Source organism: Chelonus insularis, unplaced genomic scaffold, assembly GCF_013357705.1.
Source record: "Chelonus insularis isolate UGA/USDA-ARS -01 unplaced genomic scaffold, ASM1335770v1 contig_309_pilon, whole genome shotgun sequence".
NCBI lineage: Eukaryota > Metazoa > Arthropoda > Insecta > Hymenoptera > Braconidae > Chelonus > Chelonus insularis.
The window spans coordinates 38,891-64,184 of NW_023276481.1; the positions used below are offsets into that span (position 1 = coordinate 38,891).

At 28.4% G+C, this 25,294-nt stretch overlaps 1 protein-coding gene across 3 annotated transcripts in view; it reads left to right on the plus strand.

Moving 5' to 3' along the window:
• LOC118065339 (neurogenic locus notch homolog protein 1) overlaps positions 1 to 25,079 on the plus strand; it is a 32,212-nt gene extending 7,133 nt beyond the window's left edge. For all 3 annotated transcript variants that reach the window (XM_035080537.1, XM_035080539.1, XM_035080538.1), the window contains 7 exons: positions 12,809 to 12,956; positions 16,907 to 17,337; positions 18,084 to 18,880; positions 19,102 to 19,364; positions 19,977 to 21,746; positions 22,326 to 22,783; positions 23,896 to 25,079. In XM_035080537.1, coding sequence (XP_034936428.1) covers positions 12,854 to 12,956; positions 16,907 to 17,337; positions 18,084 to 18,880; positions 19,102 to 19,364; positions 19,977 to 21,746; positions 22,326 to 22,783; positions 23,896 to 24,069 — 3,996 coding nt within the window. In that variant the 5' untranslated portion in view covers positions 12,809 to 12,853 and the 3' untranslated portion in view covers positions 24,070 to 25,079. The remainder of the gene's footprint in view (positions 1 to 12,808; positions 12,957 to 16,906; positions 17,338 to 18,083; positions 18,881 to 19,101; positions 19,365 to 19,976; positions 21,747 to 22,325; positions 22,784 to 23,895) is intronic.
• Positions 25,080 to 25,294: the final 215 nt, after the last annotated feature.

The following is a 25,294-nucleotide window of genomic DNA, read 5'->3' on the forward strand; positions in this document are numbered from 1 at the left end:
ATTTTTATTTATTTTAAAATTACAGTTAATTTTCTTTGTATTGATTCTCATTACTATGTAATAATGTTTATTTTACATCGAAATAATCATCAAAATTAATGTCAATTAATTAATAAACATGCTTAATGCATTTAATTAATTGATAAATAATTATTATTATTATTATTATTATTAATAATAATGGAATTTGAATATTCAAAAACTATTGAAATAATTATAATAATATCCTTCGGCATAATATCCTTTTACATAATGAATACATCCAATGAATTAATCAGTGTTTATTGAACTTGAAAAGTTCATGTAGTATCAAATCTCTAATGGTACACTCGATAACGCTGTGGTTTCATAATGTAATATGTTTAATTATTACGAGGTTGTTCAATATGTTGTCACATGTGTTAAGCTAATTAATATATATTACTATTAATTGAAAATACTCTTGAGTAATTATTTGAAAAGTATTTTTTTTTTTTATTTTTTATTTCTTTCGCTTAAAGCAATTTGTATTTTATTGCATGTCAGTTATAATATCTGTAAAAGTGAGATTTATTTTATTCGCAGGTACTGAAAGTTCAAATGATTTAAATTGTATGAATTGTTGCAAACGTTTCACTTCATGATGGTAGAGTTAACATTGGATTAGTCACGTTTAGGAGGAATTTAAGTGCACATTACATTGATTTTATGAATTGTTATACTACCCATTGGCTAACAGATTTCTAGTGAGATAATTAATCAATTTATTTATTCATCGTGGATTATTTCAAGAGATCTAGCACGTACGAATAAAATTAATTCAATTCAAAAGTTACTTCTCATGGTTTTAAATATTATTTGACAAATTATACTAATTACAGTGATTTGCACTTATTATTAGTTGACTGTTTTCACTATTTCACTTGTAGAGAGTTCATTAAAATATACTCTCTAAAAATGAATCAGTGAATATAGACTATTTTATAGTGATTTTCACTTATTCATTTTTAGAGAGTGCACTAATTAATCTGGATTAATCTAGATATAAATAAATGACAGATTTGTAAAGAAAAATGCAATGAACAAAATAATATTCACTATTTAGTACATGATGATTTTGTAAAAAAAAAAAAAAACTATGTCGTGTCGAAATTGATCGATATCACTTTCTACATAAAATTAATTCATGTTGTGATATTTTTACTACAGATTGTGGTATTTTATACTTAAATTTTTACAATAAAAATTAATGAAAAAAAATAATCCGTGCGAACGACCGCAAGTTTTAAATGTCTACATTAAAAGTACTCCAAAAAATAATAAAGCGTAAACAAAATTCTCTGTTGCTACTACTCACAAAAACTATAATTAACTGGAGAGTTAATTTTTTGTCTCAGTGTATAAATTACATAATAAATTCACAAATAATTGATTTTGCAATTATAAAGCCTCTTTTATTAATGACTTATAAAATTTAAATTTCAAATATTCTCTTAAATTCTTCGAAACTTTCGAGTGTTAAAAGTATCTCATAAAATATGTAAATCTGAAAAATGGACATGTTTAATGATTGATAAAGGCTGTAAGTTAATTTAAGAGTAGAATAACTGAATATTTGATATTTTTTGAATATCATGGAGAAGATGATAAAATCGTTATGGTTTGAAGAGGCAAAATCGGTAACGAGGCGTCGACGTCGATTCTGACGGAAATGGGAAGCCCGTCATCTCTCTTTTGTCTCTTGTGGGAAGAACCAAAGTACCGGCACTTTGTATTCGCCTCGAATGACATCCCAACGCCCCTTCGCTTCCTCCACTTTACTCTATTCTTCCTTTACCCGCAACTTCTCTCACGGGAATATCCTACGTGACTTACACGAGCGTGATTCGTCTCCGTGGAAATGAAGTAGAAACTCGAACGAAAGTCGAGAGAGTAAGATTAAGGCGAGAGGAGAATTAATGCAGTTCTTTTTGTTCAAACAAGTGTCTTTCCAGCTGCAAGTAGTAGTGGTATTCTTGTCCAATATGTCTGACTTAATTGATTGAACACGTGTATTCAATTTATTTCTCTTCGACGTGGTACTTTTTAACGTTAATTGATCTTTGTTCCAATTAAATATTATTTTTCTTCTCTCTTTTCATACCGTTCAAGAACACTCCAAACAGAGCTGCCTATCTCCAAAACCGCATCGTTATCTATTTGCACGGAAATATAGGTCTAGACTATTCGACATCCAATAAATCTGAAGCCAATGACCTAGAGAATACCATATTATCTGTACTGAATACTCGACGTCGATTTGTCTCATTTCCTTGTTAACCTCGTCCATAGTTAATCCACGCAAGACAGAGATTATATCATTTACCAGAAATTAACTTTACTCCTCTGCTTCAGGTCACTGACCTTTCATTCTCTGCTTCTATCAATATTTACCATCCCTCTAATCAATTTCATTTTGATAATATAATTAGTCAGTTGGGTGGAAGATCAATTTCATACTATTTCATTCGTAATGAAGACAACTTCTCATCTATTTGTCTATTTATTTATCCATATTTTATGCAGTAAATATAATGTCAATTTAACTTGTCATAAATGCATTTATGTATATTTTCGATGCTTGTATTTATTGTGAAAAATATTGGATCTCTGTATATCTGATGGAAGCAAGTAAATATTGTTGAAAAATGTAAGAGGCTTCAAATATACTTTTGCTTTAATTAAATTAACGATTCGCCAGTTACTCTGAAAAAATGTTTTCATCAAATTGAGGTTTCTAACTCATAAAGAAACGTTGCAGAAATTTGCTTAAATTTTCTTTTAGATCTCTACTACTATATTCATGTATAATATTTTCTTTTTAATAAAAGAAATTTGATTAATTAATTTAAATGATGTGAGATGTGAAATTTATGTTGGAATCTTTAGAAACGTACTTACGCTTATTAAGTAAAGAAATTCTTTTTAATCAAAGTGCTTTGTTTTATTTATAAAACGAAAGTAATAGATGTTTTTATAAATGTTTAGTTGTCATTCATTGAAACAATTGAAACTATTTTTTTTTTTTTGCAAAACAAAACGATGTTTATTTTGATAAAGAGCGACATAAATCAAATAAAAAAAAAATGAATTTGAATAAAATTAATAGTTAGCAGTTAAAATATCAATTGATGGGAATTTTGTTAGTAAAATATTTTTTTTTTAACATAGACAAATCTACGGTTAGTATAATTGAAATAAATATAACGGAAAATTTTAATTAAAATGTATTGAAAACTTAAATTGAAAAAAAATTTCGTTGACGCGTTTGGTGAGTTAAATTATAGGCTAAAAACAAAAGATTAGTGAATCGTCGAATTACTCAATTATTCAAATCAATTATTAGGTATCATGAATATAAACTGTTAAAAAATTACTTTTTTATTTGACAGTTTTTATTTAGAAGCAGAATTTGATAATAAGTTTTTCACGATTTATTTTGAAAGATAAAAATTAGAATATTATCTATAAATTAAACAAATTTTTAATAATAATTTATTAAAAATGATTTAATTAATAATAAATAACGATCTGTCTCTAATAAATATGACATTTTTTATATTTAATAAACATCGATTAATCATTTTGTCGAATTGAATCGGAGTGAATAATACTGTATGTAGTTATTCAATCAAAGATTAAGCACTAAAATACTAAAGGTATAGAGAAATGAATGAATAAAAGAAATAATTTATAAATGGAGAGATTTGAGATAGATAGGTATTATTTATTACGAATAAAACGATTTCTTATATTGTTTAAACTTCTTTCTTCAATATTTCAAATTTAAAACTAAAATACACACGTGTGTGTAATATATAAATACATATATACAAAATCCATTTATCGATATACCTAAACATTTTTGTTTTCATCTCGTGCTAGATCTAGCAGTTCTATTTGCAGTATAAAATAGAATAGGATGAAATTGTCGTGAAAGAGAATACCTTGTGTGTACTTGGAATAGTGGTGGAGAAGGTATTCGCAAAGAGATCCTGAGGTAATCACGAGGTCAAAGTTTTACGAGGCGTACCGTAAGGACGTAACGGAGAGCAACTGCACTCCTTCAACGGTCACGCGCACAGGGACAATGGGTTTTCACTGCGGCCGGACACGCGAAATGAGAATGCCGCAGGGATGCATCACGTTTATATACGTGTATATATACTTATAAAAAAAAGTAACTTATCAGGAGGAACAATAAATAGCCAAGAAGAGTGAAAAGAAATAAAAAATCAACAAAAAACATTGTCTACTTTTATGTCAACGATTTCACACAACTTTTGTGCTAGATCAATTGTTACATTTTTTTTTATTTCTTTTTTGAAAGCAACAATTTTTTATGATTCATGTAAATACCACGAAATATGTTCTCATACAGCATATGTTTGTTTTCACGACTCTATACGCAGTCAGAGTTATATTTCAAAAATATCGACTTCATTTCTCAATGGAAAATTCATTGAATGCATTACTTGCTAGCCAATTAAAAAAACCATTAATCAACGGACGGATGATGCTTTTTTATTTACCACCGTGGTTGTAATAAACAAAAAATTTATACATATGGATTCCGGTATAAATTATTTTTATTAAAAATTTTATCAACTAGAAAATGTTCTTGGATATGAGGGAATATACAAATTTAATTTCTTCTCTTTAGATAAATTTTCTTTTTGAATAATTATACTTAGAACTTTAGTTTAGTAAAACATTAATATTAAAATAGGGAGATTTTAAAGTATGTCTTCGAATGAATATGATTATTGACCCCTGGCTAATATATTATTTCAAATAAATGAATTAATGATAGTAATATCAATTCATGATTAAATATGAATTATTTGAATGTATTAAAATGGATCATTATCATTTCAACAATCGTTATAATACAGTGAAATCTATGAATTTTGAACTTCATTGACTTTTAACTGATTTAATTCAAAAATATTAAAATTGTTATTATTATTATAATTATTTCGTTACTTATTTTACATTTGGAAATTTTTTTGGTAAAAATATATGAGTTCAGCTATTCTGAATAGTTGAAAATACATGTATTCTTCTGTATTAGGTTTTATGGAATTTCATTTTGTTTTATATTTTGGAGATTAAAAAATCAATTGTTTTTAATTAGAACCGTCTCGAAGTTTTTTTAGATTAATTTAATATCTTTTATTTCTTTAGGATTTTTTGATGTAAATTGGATTGATTAATAATAATAATAATAATAATAATAGTGAAATTAAAGTGTCTAGAAAATTGTTTATATTCTAATAAAAAAACCATTTAACAGATTTTTTAATTTAAGAAAAAGTAATTAATCAAATTAATTGTCAAATTAATCACAAAATTTAAATTGCTTTGAAAATAAAACGATTTTTAAATAAATTATCTTATATAATCGTATGATGTCCTGTTAATTACATTTATGTTAAAGTTAAAAAAAATAATTTGATTAATATAATTGACCTAGAGAGTATTTAAATGAATTGAGTTTTCGATTTGTATGATATGATACTAACTGTTATAATAAATTTAATTTAATATATTATGCAATTAATAACTTTTTAAATCGAGCAATTCATAAAATTAAAAGGTTCTTGTTAATTTTATTACCCAATTAAAACGAATTTTTACCAATTTAAATCGATTGGACGATATTGGAGAAATTTTTGCAATTTTTTTCTATGAGAATTGTTGACTAAAAATTATTTCAATAAAATATTTCATGATTTTGATTACTCCAGTTATTTTATTTTTTTTTTACTGAAGAGAATTTTTTTGAGTTCGTAATTTGAGAAAAAATTTTTTAATATAAAAAGCTGCGGAATTCGACAAAGATTTATCAACTCAATCCAATTATAGTATTGGAGTTGTACATCTTCCTCTTCAATTTCTTTTTTATATTTTCATTCAATTTTTTATTATGATGAAGTATTGATTATTGAACATGATTGCCTTTTTTCAGATTACACATAAAACATAACAACATAAAATATCTGTAACGGTACAGCTAATAAAATGATCACCGTGGTTTTTCATCTTTACATGAAAATTTATTGATTCCACGTAGCTCTTTCACATTTATTCTTACGGAAATGTATTATAAATCCGGAAGTAATTTTATGTAAAAAAAAAAAAAACCTCGCTGAAATGTTTTAAGGTGTTATACCGTGAGGAAACAATTCAGTTTCAACTAAAACATATATTTCGAAAAACCAGAGAAAATATTTCCTCGTTCCTATTATTTATTATTCAGAATAAAAGCTGGACATTCATATTCCGCCAATGATTATTTAAATGATAAATTTTTTCCTATCGCATAAAACAAAAAATTATTATCAATTTTATTCCATTCAAATTGTATAAAGTTTCCCACATTCTACTATACATGAACGACTTTTTATCAAATTAATTAAAATATTTCTTCTTTAGTTAAAATTAATGAATAATACTTTAAAAATCTAGAGCAATGTTCTTGATATATGATCTCTTATAACAAAGAAAAAAATGTTTTAATACTCGTGTAATTTAAAATACACTTCCTTATTTAAATAAATTATAATGGATGATTTATTTTCACATAGATGATCAAAAATAATTGCGTTAAAAGCAAGTTACAAAAAAAAAATTGTACTTCCTCTAGTTTAAATAGAGTACTAACTGAATAAACGGTTCACTTCCGTCAAAATGTTCCCAAACATAATTTGTAACTACCAAAAAACTTTGTTAACTTCAACAAAATCCCTTTTTCGACGTATTAGCATACGGATATTTCAATTTGCTCTATTCTGACAATAAAATATTAGCGTGTAACGAATGAAGTCATCAGAGATATGATAATAGAAAGTTTTCGGTTGATTGGCCGACCCGGAAGCAATGAAGAACACACTGACCTACATCCGGTGTTAGTTTGGCTTTCTGTTGTGAGTCATGAAAATGTCTATATGTTGGTGTATGTATGATATACTGCTTTATATAAATTCTATATACTAGGATAGTTTTATATATTACTGGTCTGCTGAACAACTACCGCAACGGCCGCTTCGTTCATCGCTCCATCACGCTTCACGAGCACATGAAGAGCCGTAATATTAGTCTGGAATATATTGCCATGGACACACTATATGTTACCGAATATATATGTAGTTTATGCTATATACACCTTGCTTGTATATTTGATGATATATTCTCAATAAATCTCTACGGAGTTCAGTTACTGAATTTTAATTTTTATCAAATTGAAATGTCAATTTTGTAACAAGGAAAAATGATAAAACGGTGTGAAATATAAGGTGGAGGATTTCGTATGTAAAATAAAGTAAAGAGCGGAAAGGAAGTTGAACCAGAGAATAAATTCCTCTGCTTTGGGGATGAAAAAAATAACTAGATTCTTGTCTGCAAAAAATTGTACAAAAAAAAAGCTTCATCGGAGCTGAGAAAATATCCTGCCTAAAATTTTTGACAAAATATTTGCACAACCCCGGGAAATTCCTCCCTCTAAAAAAAAACGAATCTTAATAGCAAAGAAAAATATTTCCTAAATGAACTTTGAAGAGAGAAAATACCCTAGTCAGACAATGCAAGCATTATTAAAATAAAAATAATTATCTTTATAATGAATAAATATTTAATTAAAAAAATATTTCTGTTAAATATTTTGAATATCATCTGACATATAAATACTCAATATTTATTTCCAATAGTCATATTGAGTTTTTTTTTTTTGATAAAATCAAATCCTGTTTAAGCTTTATAGTTTTTCTTTCACTTAAAAAAAATTTTGGCTCTCGTGAAATGCATATTTTGTTTACACTTCAATTGGAATAAATTTACTTCTATTAATAGAAATTCCATTACTCACGCTTAACAAAAATGTCGATGAATAAAATGATGAATAATTCAACAAAATAATTGAAAAGCATGTCTTTGTTCTGTGTTCAATTTTTTTTTCTTTTACAAGTTTTACAAAGTGAAATATAGAATTTAATGATTAATTTATTCACTTAATATTTACTAAACAAACAAAAATCTTTTTTAATAATTAAAAAAATTAATTAAACATCCAACAAAATTTAACTATTAAAAAATAATCAAAACAAGAGTTTGAATCCTCACGGCTACTCTAGACTAGCTAATTTTATTTTTCCCTTTTTTCCATATTTATGAATTTATTTATTCTTAATTTTTCTTTCCTGTGCATAAATATACCCAACACAATCTTTTGCATATATTAGGCAGGTTTTAAAATCATTGAATTTTGATTTTTGCCACGTTAAAAGATAAATTTAAATATAAATAATATGAAAATAAAAAAAGATCTAAAAGAATGTTGAAAGACAGAATAAAAAGTAAGAGGATGAAAAGTTGACATGTCTTCAGTTTTCGTTTAGAGATGAAAATAAAATACTTATGGAAATATTGATCGCCAAGAGCCTGAACTGAAGAGAGAATTTTCAACTATTTTAGGACCTCGTTGATATTTTTTTACTTATTTCTTACTTTTCTCTGCCGTTACATATTTTCCTGAAAATTTTATCAGTTCACGTGTCCATGAATAACAACATCCAAGGTCTTACTCTGAAAAATTAAATCCTACTAAATTATTTACTGACTGAAAAAGCGGATTAGTCGTTGAATACAAATGAGTTAAGATGCATATCAGGTTCAATTTGTCATAAATACATCTACTTTACCATACTGTTATTTTTTACAAATAAACAAATTCTAAAGATTACCAATGTGATTATTGAAATTATTGCCATTATTTTTGTCTGGTTTTATAAAAAATCCAATCACTCTAGTGTAAATAATAGAAGTAGTTGGATCAATAATGTTTATAATTGGAATGACATATAAATTCGTATGGGTAATGGGTGATAGCTTTATACGCTTTAATGAATTATCAAATTTCTTCATTCAATAACTATTGAATTTTTATTGATAAATAACACTGCATGCATAAACAATTATTGGTGAATTGAAAATAAATTAAATACGTGTCTGTCTCAATTATCAATATGCGTGAAATATGGTGATTATTTCTATTATTAATTCGTTATAATTTGAAATCAATTTTACTAGACAAGTTCACACTCACTGCATGTGATCAATTATATTATTTGGAATTAATCAGGTTTAGAAAGTACCACATGGTTAATTATTTAATGGATAGATGGATCAGTCTAATGATGGCAGAGTACAATTTTGTGATAGAAGAGTAACTTTTTTATCACATTGAAGAACTTTTTTGCTACAAAAAAAAAAAAAAAATAGCCAATGGCAAAATTGAGTTTTTTTTCAATTAGAAAATAATTAGGTTTTAGTGAATGGTAATTTTGCTTCAATACTCACAACAATTAGCTATTGATTTGAGGTCGTATATTTTAGCAATATTGGTTAAATTTTATGAACAAAGTTTAGAAATTTTTACTGCTAATAGTGATTTTAAAAAGATTGAATCTTATCATGATGAACTGATTAAAAGTGAATGAAACTTTTTTCTTATTAGAGTTGAGTGAATTACTTCAAAATCCTTGTGCTTATTTTAGGATTAATCGTTATTTTGCTCTTTGACGTTCCGAGTCTTTATGCGTAAAAAATACCGAGTAAGAGTTACACGATATAGTACTTTATACACCAAAAAAATGTCATGAATTTCATCACAGTGCTTTGATGTAAATTCCACCAGTTGAAATCTGTAGTATTCTTGTTGTTGCTTTCACATAATTTTTTTTCTCAAAAGTGAACATTTTCTATTGCACTGTGAATAAATACTAGATTCTCTAGGGAAAAAATTTCTCTAAAATAGTTAATTTAACTCTACTTTAAATAAAGTCTCCATTCTAATTATTTCTTTTATAATAAACAATTTTAGCATCATAATAAAAATAAAACTGTTTATCATCATGAATAATTGAAATAATTTCTTTTCTCTGAATCGTGTTTCATAAAGGGTAATTTTTCCTTCATTTTTAACATGTCGTTTTAATTTTACCCAAGTAACATACAATAAAGTTGCTACGTTGTGTTTACTAATAGTAGATAGGATAATAACTACCGTCTGGAATAATTCATACTAGCATATTCTGCTTGTGAGAATTAATACTATAATATGTAACATTTATCTTACTAAAACAGTCATTCTATCTTTGCCCAACTTGTAAAAGATAATTACATGACAAATAGTATTAAAAATAAATATTACCACCAGTATTTTCTTAGTTATGGACACTTTTATCATGATATCAATCGACCTGACTATAAATGTATGCCACTGGCTGTCCCCAAAATGCCAATCACTGAATGGCGTATTCAATAAATAAATTTTTCTCTTTGCCACATTCCTTTGTTGAAAATTAATTTTTTTTCATTGAGATAAAAATTCTCTGTGAATGAAAAACATTTTTTTAACAAGAATCAAAAACTTTGAATAGCTTAAATTGGAAATATTTTTGAAATAAGTCTAAAAAAAATTGAAAATTCGTTATTATAATTTGAAAAGTTTTTATTTTTAAAAATTAATCTTTTTGCAAAAAATATTTATTAAATTTATCCTTTATTCACATCAAAGGGCTCTAGAAGTGGTCATGATTCTTTCAAATGAATTTTAATAGTATTTGAAGTCTTGATATTATTGAATAGAACTTAAAAAAAATATCCTTCAAGCGAAATTTTATTGAATCAATCGAAACATTTATTGCGATTATTAACAATTTTTTTGTAGAAGAGAAAGAAGAATTATGGTCCAGTCTTTAATAATATGGTCTATTTGTTTATTTTGTGAACACGATGTATCTTCCATCAGCTAAATAACAAATATATTACAAAATAACTTCTTAGCAATAAACAGAAACTTCGAAAAGTGACAATTGATGATAATTAATCAAGCAAAATGTGATTTAGTAGAATAAGAAGTGATCCATAATTCTACATTCTCCTCTAAGAATTTTTAAATTACTTAAAAAAAAATATTTTTTAATGATTCTTAATTAATTGGAAATTATGATGAACAAATGATTCAAGGAATTTGCTCAGCAACGTAAACCTTAATTTTAAGAAAAAATAAGAAAAGAACATCTTGAAATAGAAATACGAATAATTTTTATTATCCTTAAAGAAAAAAGCTTTTTATTCCTGAAATAAATTTCGCTAATATACACATAAATTTGATACATGTACATATATACCATGAAAGATAAGGAAAAAACAACAAAAGATTTTCAAATTCCTTCCGGCTAGACAGTTATTTTATATTTTTTTTCTATATGTCAAGAGCATGAAAAAAATTTCAAAGCTGTCTAGTGTGAAAGAGTGATATTTGCACATAAGTGTAAAAAGGTTTTACGCTGGGAGCAATCCCTCCAGAGGGCCGCCGAAAATAAAAGGGAAGGAAAACAGACCGCGAGAGGAGAAAATTGGAAAAAAAAAGAAACTACTAGGAAAAAGATGAAAAACTCAAGTTTTAACAATCGAGAAGGCTTCTTCCGGTCGGCTCATCTCATGAATAACGCGATTTAACTCAACAAGAGAACGTTAGAATTTTAAATATTCTCGGCATAACGACTTTTACTTTATGCCGTTTTACATATCTCCTATTTCCGTTTTCCTACCTAACTACCTTCCTTATCTCCATTTATTCATTTCATTTGTTTTTCTTTCTTTGTCTGTGATAATTTAAATAACTTAGAGCCACTGAGCCTCCTTCAAGTATGCGCTCGTCTCCAGCAGAAAATTTTCAAAGATTTCCATATTCCTTTATCTTTGTCATTTCTCCATCTATTCTGAGAATCGAGAGCTACTAATTAATTACTTCACCGTGTCTCTTTAGTACATAAAGAATTTAGTTGATCTTGCTAATAAGCGAAGCTTCTGTTTCAACACCACCTTTGCCTTTATGTCTTTATTCATTTATTGATTCATATATTTATATGTGTTATTATTATCACTATTTTTATTAGTATTTAAAGCAATACCGTGAAAAAGTTTAAATTTAATTTGAACCTTTTTGCTTCTCTGGTTGATTAAAAGTTTTACGAAGAAATAACTGATGGATTCAGAAAAAACTTTTTGAATCTATAAAAGTTGCATCTATTTATTATTTTTGATAAATCTCTCAAGTTTTATTTGAAATTATCAAATACCAGACAGTATTGTGAACAATTGTTTCAGATTGTTTCTCATATTATGTTGCAAGTAATAAAAATATTTCTCTACCAGTTTCTATAGATAGATGTTTTTATGAAGCATGTTTATTTTGTATTTTTCCAACAATACAAATCAATGATTGAACATTCATTGTTTTCAGTGAAAAGTTTTTCTTCAGTTTTTTTCTTCTAATAACCTGGATACTTTATATTAATATTTTATTTCCAGAGTTCTGAACATTGGTTATTTATAAATAATTTATTTTAAAAAAATGGAGAATATGAGAAATAAAGTATTCAAATTATTAAATTAAAATCTGATATGAGTAACAAAAACTCCATTAATTATTTCCATCTTTTTCGAAATTTAATAATAAATATTTTATTTATAAAAACTAAACTTCTTTTTCCAATTCTAATAAAAATATTTAATCAAGAAATATGTTGGTTTTTTTTAAGCATTAATATTGAAAGTGATTGTTGAATTAAAAATTTTATCACATGATTTATTTGAATATTTGTACTAAAAAAAGATAATTTTGATTTATAAAAGCAATAAAAAAGTTTTGAAGCAGCAGTAAAATGTAAATAAAATTTTCATTGAATTAAAAAGTAATGCATATTGTTTGTGACTGTTTCAGATAGAGCAGAGGGTAACAAATAAATTGAAACTTAATGCGCTGAGGATGCGCACCTATTTTAGGAGAAACGGATTGCCACTTTGGGCGATATCTGTCTTCTGTCTCCTTTTCTTCATCGCCCTCTCGACCTCTTCTTCGATCGATGCTGGTAACACTAAATTCATTTAAATATTAAATAACTCCAAGAACCATACAGTTTGTTATAATTACAGTTATTCATGAGAAAAAGCTCTTGTACGTGTTTGAGTGCAAAGTTTTTTTTTGGAATTTAATCAAGTGGTCATTTTTTTCTTTCTCGTTGCTGTTCTCTGTTGATCAACGTACTGAAAAACACAATAATCTACTTAATTAACAGGACGATGAAAAAATTATTCCAAGGGTTTTTTTTTAACTTGCGTAAAAGCGAATACGTTAATTTAGTTAGTTAATTAAAATATGATTAAAGAAATTCTAATTTTCTGGCTTAATGCAAGTCTTTGAGTGCTAAATACACAGAGTCTACAGCTGTGTAGATGTTCATAGTTGTGTGAGCGCACAAAAGTCAGGTAATTTTACTGATCACAGACTCATCGAAATGAGAGCACCGTCTCTCAGTGCTTCCGGGTAAACCATACAAGAAATAACAGCTCAAGAGATGATTGCATCCATTCACTCTCGACCTATTTGTTTATTTATACTAAGTCAATAGCTTTCGATTTTTTACAATTAAGGTTTCGACTGTAAAACATACTTTGTTTGGATGAAAATATTTTAGTCAACCAATTCAAGTACTTGTTACAATTTTTTTCTTTTTACTCAATAGAAATAATTGAAAAGAATTTTTTAAATTATAAAATGAATTGTCGCAATTTGTTATAAAATACTGATAAATATTTATTTAAATTTGTTAAAATGAATTCTGACTTAAATTTGAATATTCTTTCTTTTTAATTGATATTGGATTTTAATTCATTTTCAAATCAAATCTTGTATCTAATTAAAAATGGACATTTAGTTAGTTTAATATAACTATGAATGATAGACACTCGTCTTCAAATGAATGGTAGTTTTTTTTTTCTCTTGTCAGTCTTTATTATACGAATTTTTTTTTTATTTTTAAAAATAATATAGAACTACGAACACAGCGAAAAAAAGAATATGATACTCACTGAAATTTGATCACGCATCACTATAAAAAAATTTTTTTTAATGAGAAAATAGATTGAGGTATTTAGCAAAATTTGCAATATCGGAACAGTATAATAGAAGGAAATTCTAGATTTTCACGGTATTAAGAAACATTGTTTTATAATAATATTAATCATAAGACAAAAAGATTTCTTAAAATTAACTATAAATATCTCTTAAAGCTTTAAACTTCTAAAAGGCTTTTTTGTGTATTCAACTTTTTAAGCTGAAATGAACTTTTTAAACATATAAGTGAATGAATTAATTTTCTCAAATACAATTTAGATTGTTATTTTCTACACTTAAATTCATGAATTAGAGTAATTAAAACATTCCAACAATAATTCCACTAGAGAAGATGGGTTATATTTATTATCATTTATTTTAATAATAAAATTTAATTCATTTTTTTTAATTAACATAATAAAAATTTAAACATACCAAACATTTTTTGTAAATTTATTTTCTAAAAAATGTATGAATTATATATATATATTTAATTATATCCCAATATAAATGAGTTTTATCAAAATTGTATTTATTTATTAATAAAAAAAAGAATGCATGTAAAAAATGATATAGTTTTTATAAAAGTTTGAACATGTTAAAGTTCTCCATTTTTAGTTGTCTACAAACTTTAGCGTCATATGTTTTAATGTCCTGTCTGGTTTTTACATCTCTAAAGATCATAAAACCTGTAGTTTTATTTCTGACCGCAACAAAAATGTTAAATTTATTACACAATTCGAGCCAATTGGAATGAAATAATTCTCAAATTCATGGAAAAAAAAAAATTTATTCAATTAAATGGTAAAATCAGCTAGATTTATAATGATAATTCGCCCAACTATTCTGTCAGTTGTAAATTCAGTAATACTGAATACATCATTCAATACGAAAAAAAACTATAATTTTAAATAAAAAATAAATACAATACCGTGGTCATTGAACTTTGGAGTTGTAGGGGAAAAAATATATAATGCGATGAGTGTATGTAAAAGGTAGAAGCATTAATGGCACCGTTTGAATTTATGTGCAAACAGAAAAAAAATAAAATGGTTACATGGAGTAAGTCAAGAGGAAAAAATGAAAGAGTTATAAGGGAAGGTTGTGGTGATCTTTTGAAACGTTTCTCTTGTGGCTTTGGCTTTGTTCAGTTTCCCACTAGATTTGAGAAGAACTTGGTAGAACTCTAAACTCCAACTCCAGTACATAGAGAGAAGCAAGGTTCAGTAACTGAAGTAAAGAGAGTATGTGCAGTACAGCTTTGAGATTCGTTCACAGTATTTCCTGAGCCAATTAGTACGTGCGTTCATTTGAAAATAAAAATCAGAAACTAACACAAATAGAGAGTACATGATGTTGTGGTTTAACGAGCATATCTTTTGCGCAAGCTTACATGTAAACAATACTTGTACAAGGGACGTTAGCACCCTCAAGATAGAGTCAATTTGCCTTTGACAATTCACCCAATCAGTTGATTCGAAAAAAAATTCAAAGAGACAATTGAACTGGAAAATTAAACGGAAATTTAATCAATTCATTTTTTTGCTTGAATTTATTTTCCTTATTATCATTTTTTTAAGTATTTTTTGCTTCATTCATGAACCTACCGATCGTTTATTCCATAGAAAAAAATTCAAACAAAAAAAGAATGATGAATAAAATAAAAAAACTTTAATCGATGAAATGGAAGTAATGGACGATACGATCGTATTCCCATCATGGTATTTCGCCTCCTGACTCATTCATTCTATTCATTACTCGACTATTTACATGCAAAAAAATAGTAAAAGTATTTCAAATGAAAAATCGTAACTAGCACAGCTGAACCTAAATGTTGATATATAAAGTAGTTATATACAAACATCTATAAAGTTCCTGTTCGTAAGCGATCAATTTCCGTCTGTACTGAGCAAATGAAGCTGAATAAAAACTGCTAGAGACTTGGTGTTACAAGTTGGGTAATACCGTGCGCAATAAGTGTGGCAGTAGGATGCGAGATACCGTTAACTTGGACTTGTTAGCTATTTGCGATTTCCCTGCGTAAGCATTGACCCTCTCGACTTCTCCAATGTCGCTCCTTTTAATTTATTTTTATTATCTTCATAATTGTTCCATGATTTTTGGAGATTCCTACACTTTAATTAGAAAAAAAATACGAGAATATCCTATTTTTTAATTAAAATATAAGAAATTAACTTTAAGAAAAATTTACCATTCCTTTTTTTTAAAAATCAACCTCACACTTTTTTTTTAATTCAAAAATATGTTGAAAATTTTCATTTAACTTAGGTAATTTATTTTTATTTTTTATTATTAATCTTTTCTTTCGTTATTTAGTACTTTTAAAATTTTTAATTTTATGTTAGAATCAGAATAAGAGAAATGTATATCAATGATTTTTTATAGTAAATGGAAATATTTCAACGCTTGACCTATAAACATTCTATATTTGGAATTTTTTCTCCTATAGATGAATAATAAACATAATTTTTTTGATGGGTCAAACTGATTAACATTTTATATTTAGCTGTGATGCACTTTTTCATTTTATTTGCCTAAATTTGTTTACTTTATTTTTTTAATTCAGATAATAATCATATTCATATTAACCAAGTATCTTGATATCCTTTTTATATTCCACGAATGGAAGTATTGTAATTTTCCACACCAGTGCCATACTTTTTTTTTATTCTCCGTAAACTGTATGCATCCCATTACAGATATTAAAGCTCCAAATGATCCTATAGAATATTTTACCTTTCATAAAATACCTGTAAAGGTAACATATTACTCTTATCTCATAAAAACCTTATCTCGTTGATTAGTGAGAATTTTATGTAATAAATGAATTATTTTAGTAACTAATTAACAAACTTATTTAATTAAATAACTCAATGAAATTAATCAATTTATTTATTGTTCTAGAACCTGTATTGAGATCTCCTGGACGGTGTCCAGCTCTAAATGAGCAGAGTACATGTCCATCTCGAGCTGCACCATGTTCGAGTCATTTCGAGTGCTCGAGTCCAACCGAGAAGTGTTGCGAGACTGTTTGCGGACTGAAATGTGTGCCAGGAGAACTTACTGGTTGTGAACAACTTGCTGAAGCAGCTAACAGAAGATCACGTGCTCTAGGTACACGTGGACCACCACAATTTATTCCTCAGTGCAATAACATAACTGGAGAATTCGAGAAAGTACAATGTGAACCTTCAGAAAAAAGTTGCTGGTGTGTAGATGAGTTTGGTAGCGAAATTGCAGGGACCAGATCACCAGGACGTGAATTCGTTGATTGTAATAATCCGAAACTATGTCAAGCACATTCTTGTCGAATGTTTTGTCCTTTGGGTTTTGAGGTGAATATATATTTCAATATTAAAATATTTGTAATGAAATATTATTCAAGATTATTTTATGAAAATACTTTAAATACCTTACTAAAGTATAGATTAAAATCTATTACTTAATTCATTTTTGTAAAAAATTTTTAAACAACTTTATAATCAAGATTTTAACTGATGTTATTGACAATATTTATTACAATAGAAAATGAAGAAGTTCTATGGGTTTGTTATGAATAGAGTTGTTTATTAATAATTCAATTAAAGCCCGGAAATAAGAGCTTTATAGTGAACATTCATGATTATATTTAATTCAGGAAAGTTTAAATTTATCTAAGAAAAATCACGAATTTCAATTTCCTATAGATGATTCGCATAATCCTCTTACGTCTGATAAATTAGATTACGATTTTCTAATTTAATTCTGTCTATCGATTACATTGTTATAAGATTATTCCAGACAATACTAATTATTGTGACAATAAAAGTTACTTTCTTCTTTTTTATGTTAAATATCTCTATCATTTAATTTAATTAAATATTACAATTTTAACAGAAGATTTATTTCAATTATTTACAAAATATTCTTAGTAGATTTTAAAAATCAATATTTGTTTTATTTTGAAAAAGTGAATATGACGTAGGTTGTAACCTTTTAATGTCAATGGTCATGAATTCATTTTATCAAGAATAGTTTAGTAATTCAGTTAAGAGAGATTCAATATGTCTTAATTAATATTGACACAATTGAAAATTTACAGATTGACGAAGAAACTGGATGTCCAAAATGCGAATGTCGAGATCCTTGCAAAGGAGTAGTGTGTCCAGGTTCAGGGCAAACCTGTGAATTGATTGAATCGTCATGTGCACGGCCACCGTGTCCACCAATTCCCAGCTGTCGAAAAGCTAAATCCCTGGCGACCATTTGTCCCGCTGGTGAACCACTTCAAATCACCGATTCTCCACGTCCTTTCCTATGTGGAGACACTCCTGGTAAACCAACATGTCCACCTCTGTATCAATGCTTAGTGGAAGCCCATCAAGAGTACGGAGTTTGTTGTCCATCAAGTCTTCATTTACATCGACCTGGTAGTTGTCCATCTGTCGAACCTTCAATATGTGGTTGGTCATGTATACACGACTTCGATTGTCTAGAGCCAGAGATATGCTGTGATACCTCATCATGCGGTGGACCAGTTTGTACACTTCCATCGGGACTTAGTGCATGCCGGAAAAATCGTATCCTTGCAGAGATGTTGAGTGTTTCGGAAAAGCAAGGAAGAGGATACATTCCTCAGTGTAAAGATAATGGCGGATATGAACCGAAACAGTGCTCAAGAAATGGCTTAGTTTGTTGGTGCGTTGATGTGGATGGAAAAAAAATATCTGGAACAATGGGCTCTGGAGAAACAGTTAATTGTCACGAAACTGTAAAGTCTAAAGCTCGAGCACTTCCAACTAATTGTACTCTTCAACAATGTGCTCAAGTTTGTCAATACGGCTTCAAAGTTGATGAATATGGATGCTCAACGTGCGAATGCGATAATCCTTGTGAAGGGTATTATTTTTATTCATTAAATCAATCCTAGACAATATATTGTTATCGACAAATTTCTTTTTAAAAGTTTTTTTATCAATTACATAACAAAAAAAAATTAAATTAACTAAATTCTTTTGTTTAATATCACCCATTAATGGATTAGTTATTTAAACTTTTAAATGATAACAAAAATACTTTTTTGATTTGATTCATTAATTTCGTTCAATGTTTCGTTACAGTTATCCTTGTCCAGCAGACCAAGAGTGTACTTTATATCGTGAGAGTGCCTGTCCTGATTTTCTCTGCCCCACGATTCCAGAGTGTCGTCCAAAGACATTTAACCCATGTTTACATGGTGCACCCTTAAAGTATGATGATGGAAATATAGTCACTTGCATTAAAGACTATCTGTGTCCTTCGAACCATGTTTGCACTGCGGATCCTGTTGCCCAGAAGTGGGTTTGCTGTCCTGAGTTCGCTCACATACTAAAACAACCGACAAGTGAGTATTTGAAATCTTTTTTTTTTTATTTCATTCAATAATGATCACTCTTATAATTCAACTCTGATATTTAACAAGCATAAAGAGTAAGCAAGTCTTTTTTCATCTTTTTCTAAATAAAATAATACAATCTTGTTAAGTAAAAAAGTATGAGTTGAATTTTTTATTTAATAAAAGGAATTCTTTTGTTCATTTAGAAATAAAATATTTAAAAACTTGAACATTTCGAAAGCTAATTAACTGAATGAGTTAAAATAGAAGTTTTTAATTATGGTACATTTTCTTTTCTAAATTAAATATTACTTTCATTTATTTGAAAATTGAAAACTAATTATATTAAATTATTTTTGTACTCATGAGTATTTATAAATGAAAAATAAAATATTCAAATTTACATTTATCAATTAAAGTAGTAAATTGTTTTATATCATGAATATTTTTTCATCAACCCCTAAATTAATTGTATTATAGTGTTTGTTAATTGTTATCTATATTTGAACAATAGTTTAGTCAATAATCAAGACGATATCTTTATTTTCTATTTTTTAAAAAATGGACTAGATGGAAAATCTATATCAATTATCGAATAAATTACTCTTTTATGTTCTCTAGTGTGTGAATATTTAAGAGACTTCAACAACCGGATGGAAGGAACTCGAGAAGGCATGCGATTAGCAATTCCACCGCCCAAATGTGCACCTGATGGAAGCTATAAATCACTTCAGTGTCATGAATCGCAGTGTGATTGCGTCAATGAACAAGGAGTGCCCCTAAAGACCAACATTACGATGGATATTGATTGCGAGGAAGTCCGAAGACTCACAGGAATATGCGAAACCACAGAATGCGATTTAAAATGTCCCTACGGTCGAGAAGTGGATGAGGCAGGATGCGAGATTTGTCGATGTAGAGATCCATGTCAAAATGTTTTGTGTGGAGATCATGAAACTTGCACAATGGTCGATGTAAACTGTGGAGAGGGTCAAAACTGTTCTCAAGTTCCAGCTTGTCTCAAAGTAAAACCAGGACAATGTCCTTATTTAGTACCAAGTTCTTCAAGTTGCGAAGTACACTGTAGTAATGATCAGGAATGCTCTGAAGACCGAAAATGCTGCTCCACCGGATGTGGAACTCAATGTGTAACACCAGTCGTTGCCACAGCTTGTCAGCATGCTCGATCATTAGCTGAACATGCTGCAAGAGAATCCGGGGAACCAGCAAGAAGGATTTATATTCCCAAATGTGACGAAAAAGGAAGTTTTGAACCAATTCAGTGTCACAAAGAGATGTGCTGGTGTGTTGATGATGAAGGAAAAGAAATAATAGGAACTCGAGTACCAGAAGGAGTTAATCCAACATGTAACACACCAGTACACTGTCCTGAAATCGAATGTCACTTGGACTGCCCTGAAGGTTTGAATTTAGACCCTTCGGGGTGTCCTATTTGTTCCTGTCGAGATCCTTGTAAAGCAATCAATTGTCGAGGAGAAAACGAAGCATGTAGAATGGTTGAAGTTGCTTGCAGTGCTCCACCCTGTCCTCCAGTACCAGTTTGCTTACCTAAAAAAGATAATCCTTGCCCCAACGGCTCTCCACTTCTTACTCAAGAGGGATCTCCTGCTATATGTGGTCCGCATGGTCAACATTGCCCTACAACACATAAATGTGAACTCTCGCCTCTTGATGAGTACGCTGTGTGTTGTCCAAAACCAAGGGAAGTATGCTTTGAAGCTCCACAGATAATTGAATGTGCTCCAAATAGAGGAATGAATGAAACTGAGAGATGGTACTTTGATCCTGAACTCAATGAATGCAGAAGGAAATCGGGATGTTCTATTGGTCATAATGATTTCTCTAGTAAATTAGTTTGCGATGATATATGTCCAATTTTGACTCCATGTGAATTGCAAAGAGAAAGAAACCTAAAAAAAGCACAAAGTCTTAATCAGCCAATATTCTTACCAAGATGTAATGCTGACACTGGAGCTTGGGAACCTGTTCAATGTCTAGAACACGTAGGAGTATGTTGGTGTGTAGATCGTAAAGGTGTTAGCATCAAGGGATCGCTAGTACGTGGTGAAGAACCAAAATGTAACTTTAGACAAGCTCGCAAGGGCAAAGGTCCCGTGGAAATTGATCCGGAAATTGCGGCCTACATGGAAAATGCTTTAGTTAAACTAGCAGATGAAGAGAAGCCTGTAGCAAAGTCTTTAATCACTAGGTGTGAAGCAATGAAGGAAAGAGGGCATGTACCGACGACATGCGATCAAGACGGAAAGTTTGAACCAACACAATGTGCTGGAGATACTTGCTGGTGTGTCGACGAAGCGGGTAATCAGATTGTTGGATCAGAACCATTTTTTAAGGGAACTAGAATGTGTTGTAAGTACTCGAAATTTTAACTTCAATATTTTTATGATAAAAATTAAATCAACAATGGTGTATTAAAAGAGAAAACAAGATAAATATTCATATTTCTCGTATATATAAATAGTTTTTCAGATTCTAATTTCTCCAACTTTATGTTGTATTCATCTCTTGACTGTTGATTTCCTTCTTCTCTTTTGATATTTAATCAACGCAAAAGTTTTTTCGAGTGTTATGTAAATGAATGTATATCTTTCAAAGCTTTAAATGAAGTATTTTCTTCATAACCATCTGTACAGTTCTTACTAAACATTAAAATGTAATTAGCATTCAAAAAATAATTAAGTTCTTAAACTTATTATCACTTTTATTATTAAATATAAACTTACAAAAATATATTTAAAAAATTAAAAATTTAAGAAAATTCTTTTTATAATTAAATATTTAACATACTAATCATAAATTAACAAAACATTTAACTGAATCTAGTATGATGAAAAGCAAATAATTTAAATGAAATACCAACGTGTTAAATAACTAAACAAACTATCTGAAAAATCACAGACTTAATTAAACATGTTATTTACTTTTCAGTAATGACACCCGTAGAAGCTGTAGAAGTAACACTTCGTTTTCCCGGTCATTTCGTGAATGAGGACACGAGTCGTTTTACAACGGCAGCAGAAGATCTTATGCGTGATTTGAATGCAAATATAAAAGATGGAATCGCAGTTGAATTAGATCTCGACGCAGCTATAATTGGATTTGAAGTTGTGGGTGAAAACAAAGTAGACGTTGCTTTCCATCTTGAAGAGTTGACGAGAAGTCGAAGTTTATCTCTTCTTGGATCGATTGCTGATGCAACTACTTCAAGATTTATCCATAGACCTTTATCTTTTGAGGCAGAAGACAAGATAATGGCTCTTGAGCAACGGGATATGTTTTCTGAAACTGAATCTCCTATCTATCAAACTACAACAGTCGTTCTCGCAGTTGCTAGCGCCATTATCATCAGCAGTTTGATTATCTTGCTACTGATTTACCGGAAAAAGGTTGGCACCTATTACTTTAATTACAGATTTACTTTATATCTAGCATTTAAGAGTAACAAGGAAAACAGAGAGTTGAGAAAATTCTTATACAATCAACTTCTTCCCAGGCAATTGAAAAAGTATTTCCAATATTTCTTTAAATTTTTATTTTCATTTTATTTTATTGAGCTTCTCGTCATATAAATGTTTTTGTATTAAAGTAACAGTAATTAAAACCAAGGAAAAAAATGAAAAAAAAAACTTTCAAAAGAATAATTCCAGTTTGCATTGATGTAATTATAAAGAAATGTTTTTGCATACTATTAACTTCATGGTATTGAAAAACTCTGAAGCTTCTTTTCAAGTATTTCATTGTGATTCAATTATAGCTTTGGTTCAACAGCTACGAATATTCAGTTCTTTGAAAATAAATCTTATTATTTTATTAAATAAATTAATATTATATCGACTTATTTTTCATCATTATATTTCTCTTAGAAGTTATTTTTAACTGTTATTAGTGCAGAAACTTAATTGAAATGCAATTATTACTTTCGTATCCTCTGATGTCTAAATTCAAATAAAAATACGATAATAATTGCTTTATAATTACTTTCTAAGTAAAATAATAAAAATGATGATCCAAATGAATTTTATCATAGAAAGACTCCAGCTATATGCTCTATTCCTTTGTATTTTTTACTATTGATCAAGCCCGTATAATAATCGAGTAAATTTTCATTTTGCATCTTCAAAGACTATTCCCGCAATAGTAGTCTGGATATTATAATAGAAATGAATTCGGATAAATTTTTTTGTTTTAAAAGTACATATTAAAAATCTAGTAATCAATTTTTCAAGAATTTTTCGTAGCTATATGTATATTTGTTTTTAAGAAATAAGGTTTTTTCTCCACTTATCTAAGAAGTCTTAATGGCTAAACAAGTTGAAACATAAAAGAAAGACATAAGGTTCATCCTAACCATTACATTTTATCAATAAAGAACGACATGATAAAAAAAATATATACTTCTCAAACCTCTTACAAGAACTTTACTTTTGATTTTATCTTCTTTTCTGCCTTAGAGCACAATAGTTTTATAACAAACTTATTAAGAATCCAATTTTTCCAGATGAAAACGAGATATTGTACTCCAAAATCAGAAGGAACGGATCAGCGCTTTTTGGCTTATGACAAGCAGCCAGTATATGTGATATCTGGTGCGGATAAGGACGATAAGGATATCGAGGTTGCAAGAGAAATACGCGAGAGCCTCCAAGCAGCAAAGGAAATTGCTCAGACATAAACTTCCGCGAGTTTCTTCGATGTAGCATCAGTCCTTCTCTAAGTCAACTCCAAGTACCGTTAGAGGCATGGTTAGGCCTTCAAGCAAAGGCTTGGGAAGGCTTGAAACTCGAGCATGTTCTGCCTCGGGTATAGGGTCCTCTATATATTAGATAGCAGAGCATCTCCGCATGATCGATCTCTAGGTAACGGCCACGGTAGTTTTCCTCTATGTCATAAATTTGTTCTGAAATGTAATGACTTTCTTTATGATGGTATTAAATGAGATAATGACAAATTGAACAAATAACATTCCGGTATACATAATTTCACGCTTTAGATCTATCATAAAATGATGGGTTTTTTTTTTTTTAATTTTTACTTTATGATAATAAAAAAAAAAAAAAATCGTATGTGCCGTTTAAGCATAGCGTGAAGAGTGAGCAAATTAATAAACTATAATTGAAATATTTTAGAAATATTTTCGAGAGTTTTCTGAAGTCACTGACATCAATTTAAATATGTCATTGACGTCAGAAGTATCGAAAGTAGCACATGTAGATGCATATCGTGTATACATGACGTGCAAAGTGATATAGTTACATTATTAATAATGAATTAAAATATAATTCAATTCATCAATTCGATATATCATCTATAGTTTAGCAATTGTACATATCGATATCGCAACTATCACTTTTAACTCTAATTTATTATTTATTTTGTATTTTTTATATATTCAACTAAATATTATAATTTTCACTGTTCTTCACTGTGCGGTAGTTAACTTTCAAATTGAATCATTTAAAATGATTAATCTGCTACTAATTACATAGCCAATGAAAATATATTGAAATTATTAGCAGTTGAATCTTTAATTATCTTCAATGTGCACATATTTACATAAGTACACGAAGAATAGTGTTCAAAATTAAAATATTTCACAGAACTTTTGATCAGATATCTTCGAGTAGTATCTAGTTCATTTATCATATTTAAACATTCATATTTTACTTGAAGATGTCTGATACAAATGCCTACATTCTGAAAATGTTTAAGAATGTATTATTTATTTATTCGTCTTTATATTTCATAATCTATTAATAAATATTCAAAAATGAAATTCTATGTATTTTTCAATTCCTATCCAATCCCAAATTTACAATCAATAATTATTATACTTGAATATTTTAGAATAAGTTTATTGAATAATTGAAAAAATTGTTGTAGCAACTGAACTACTAATA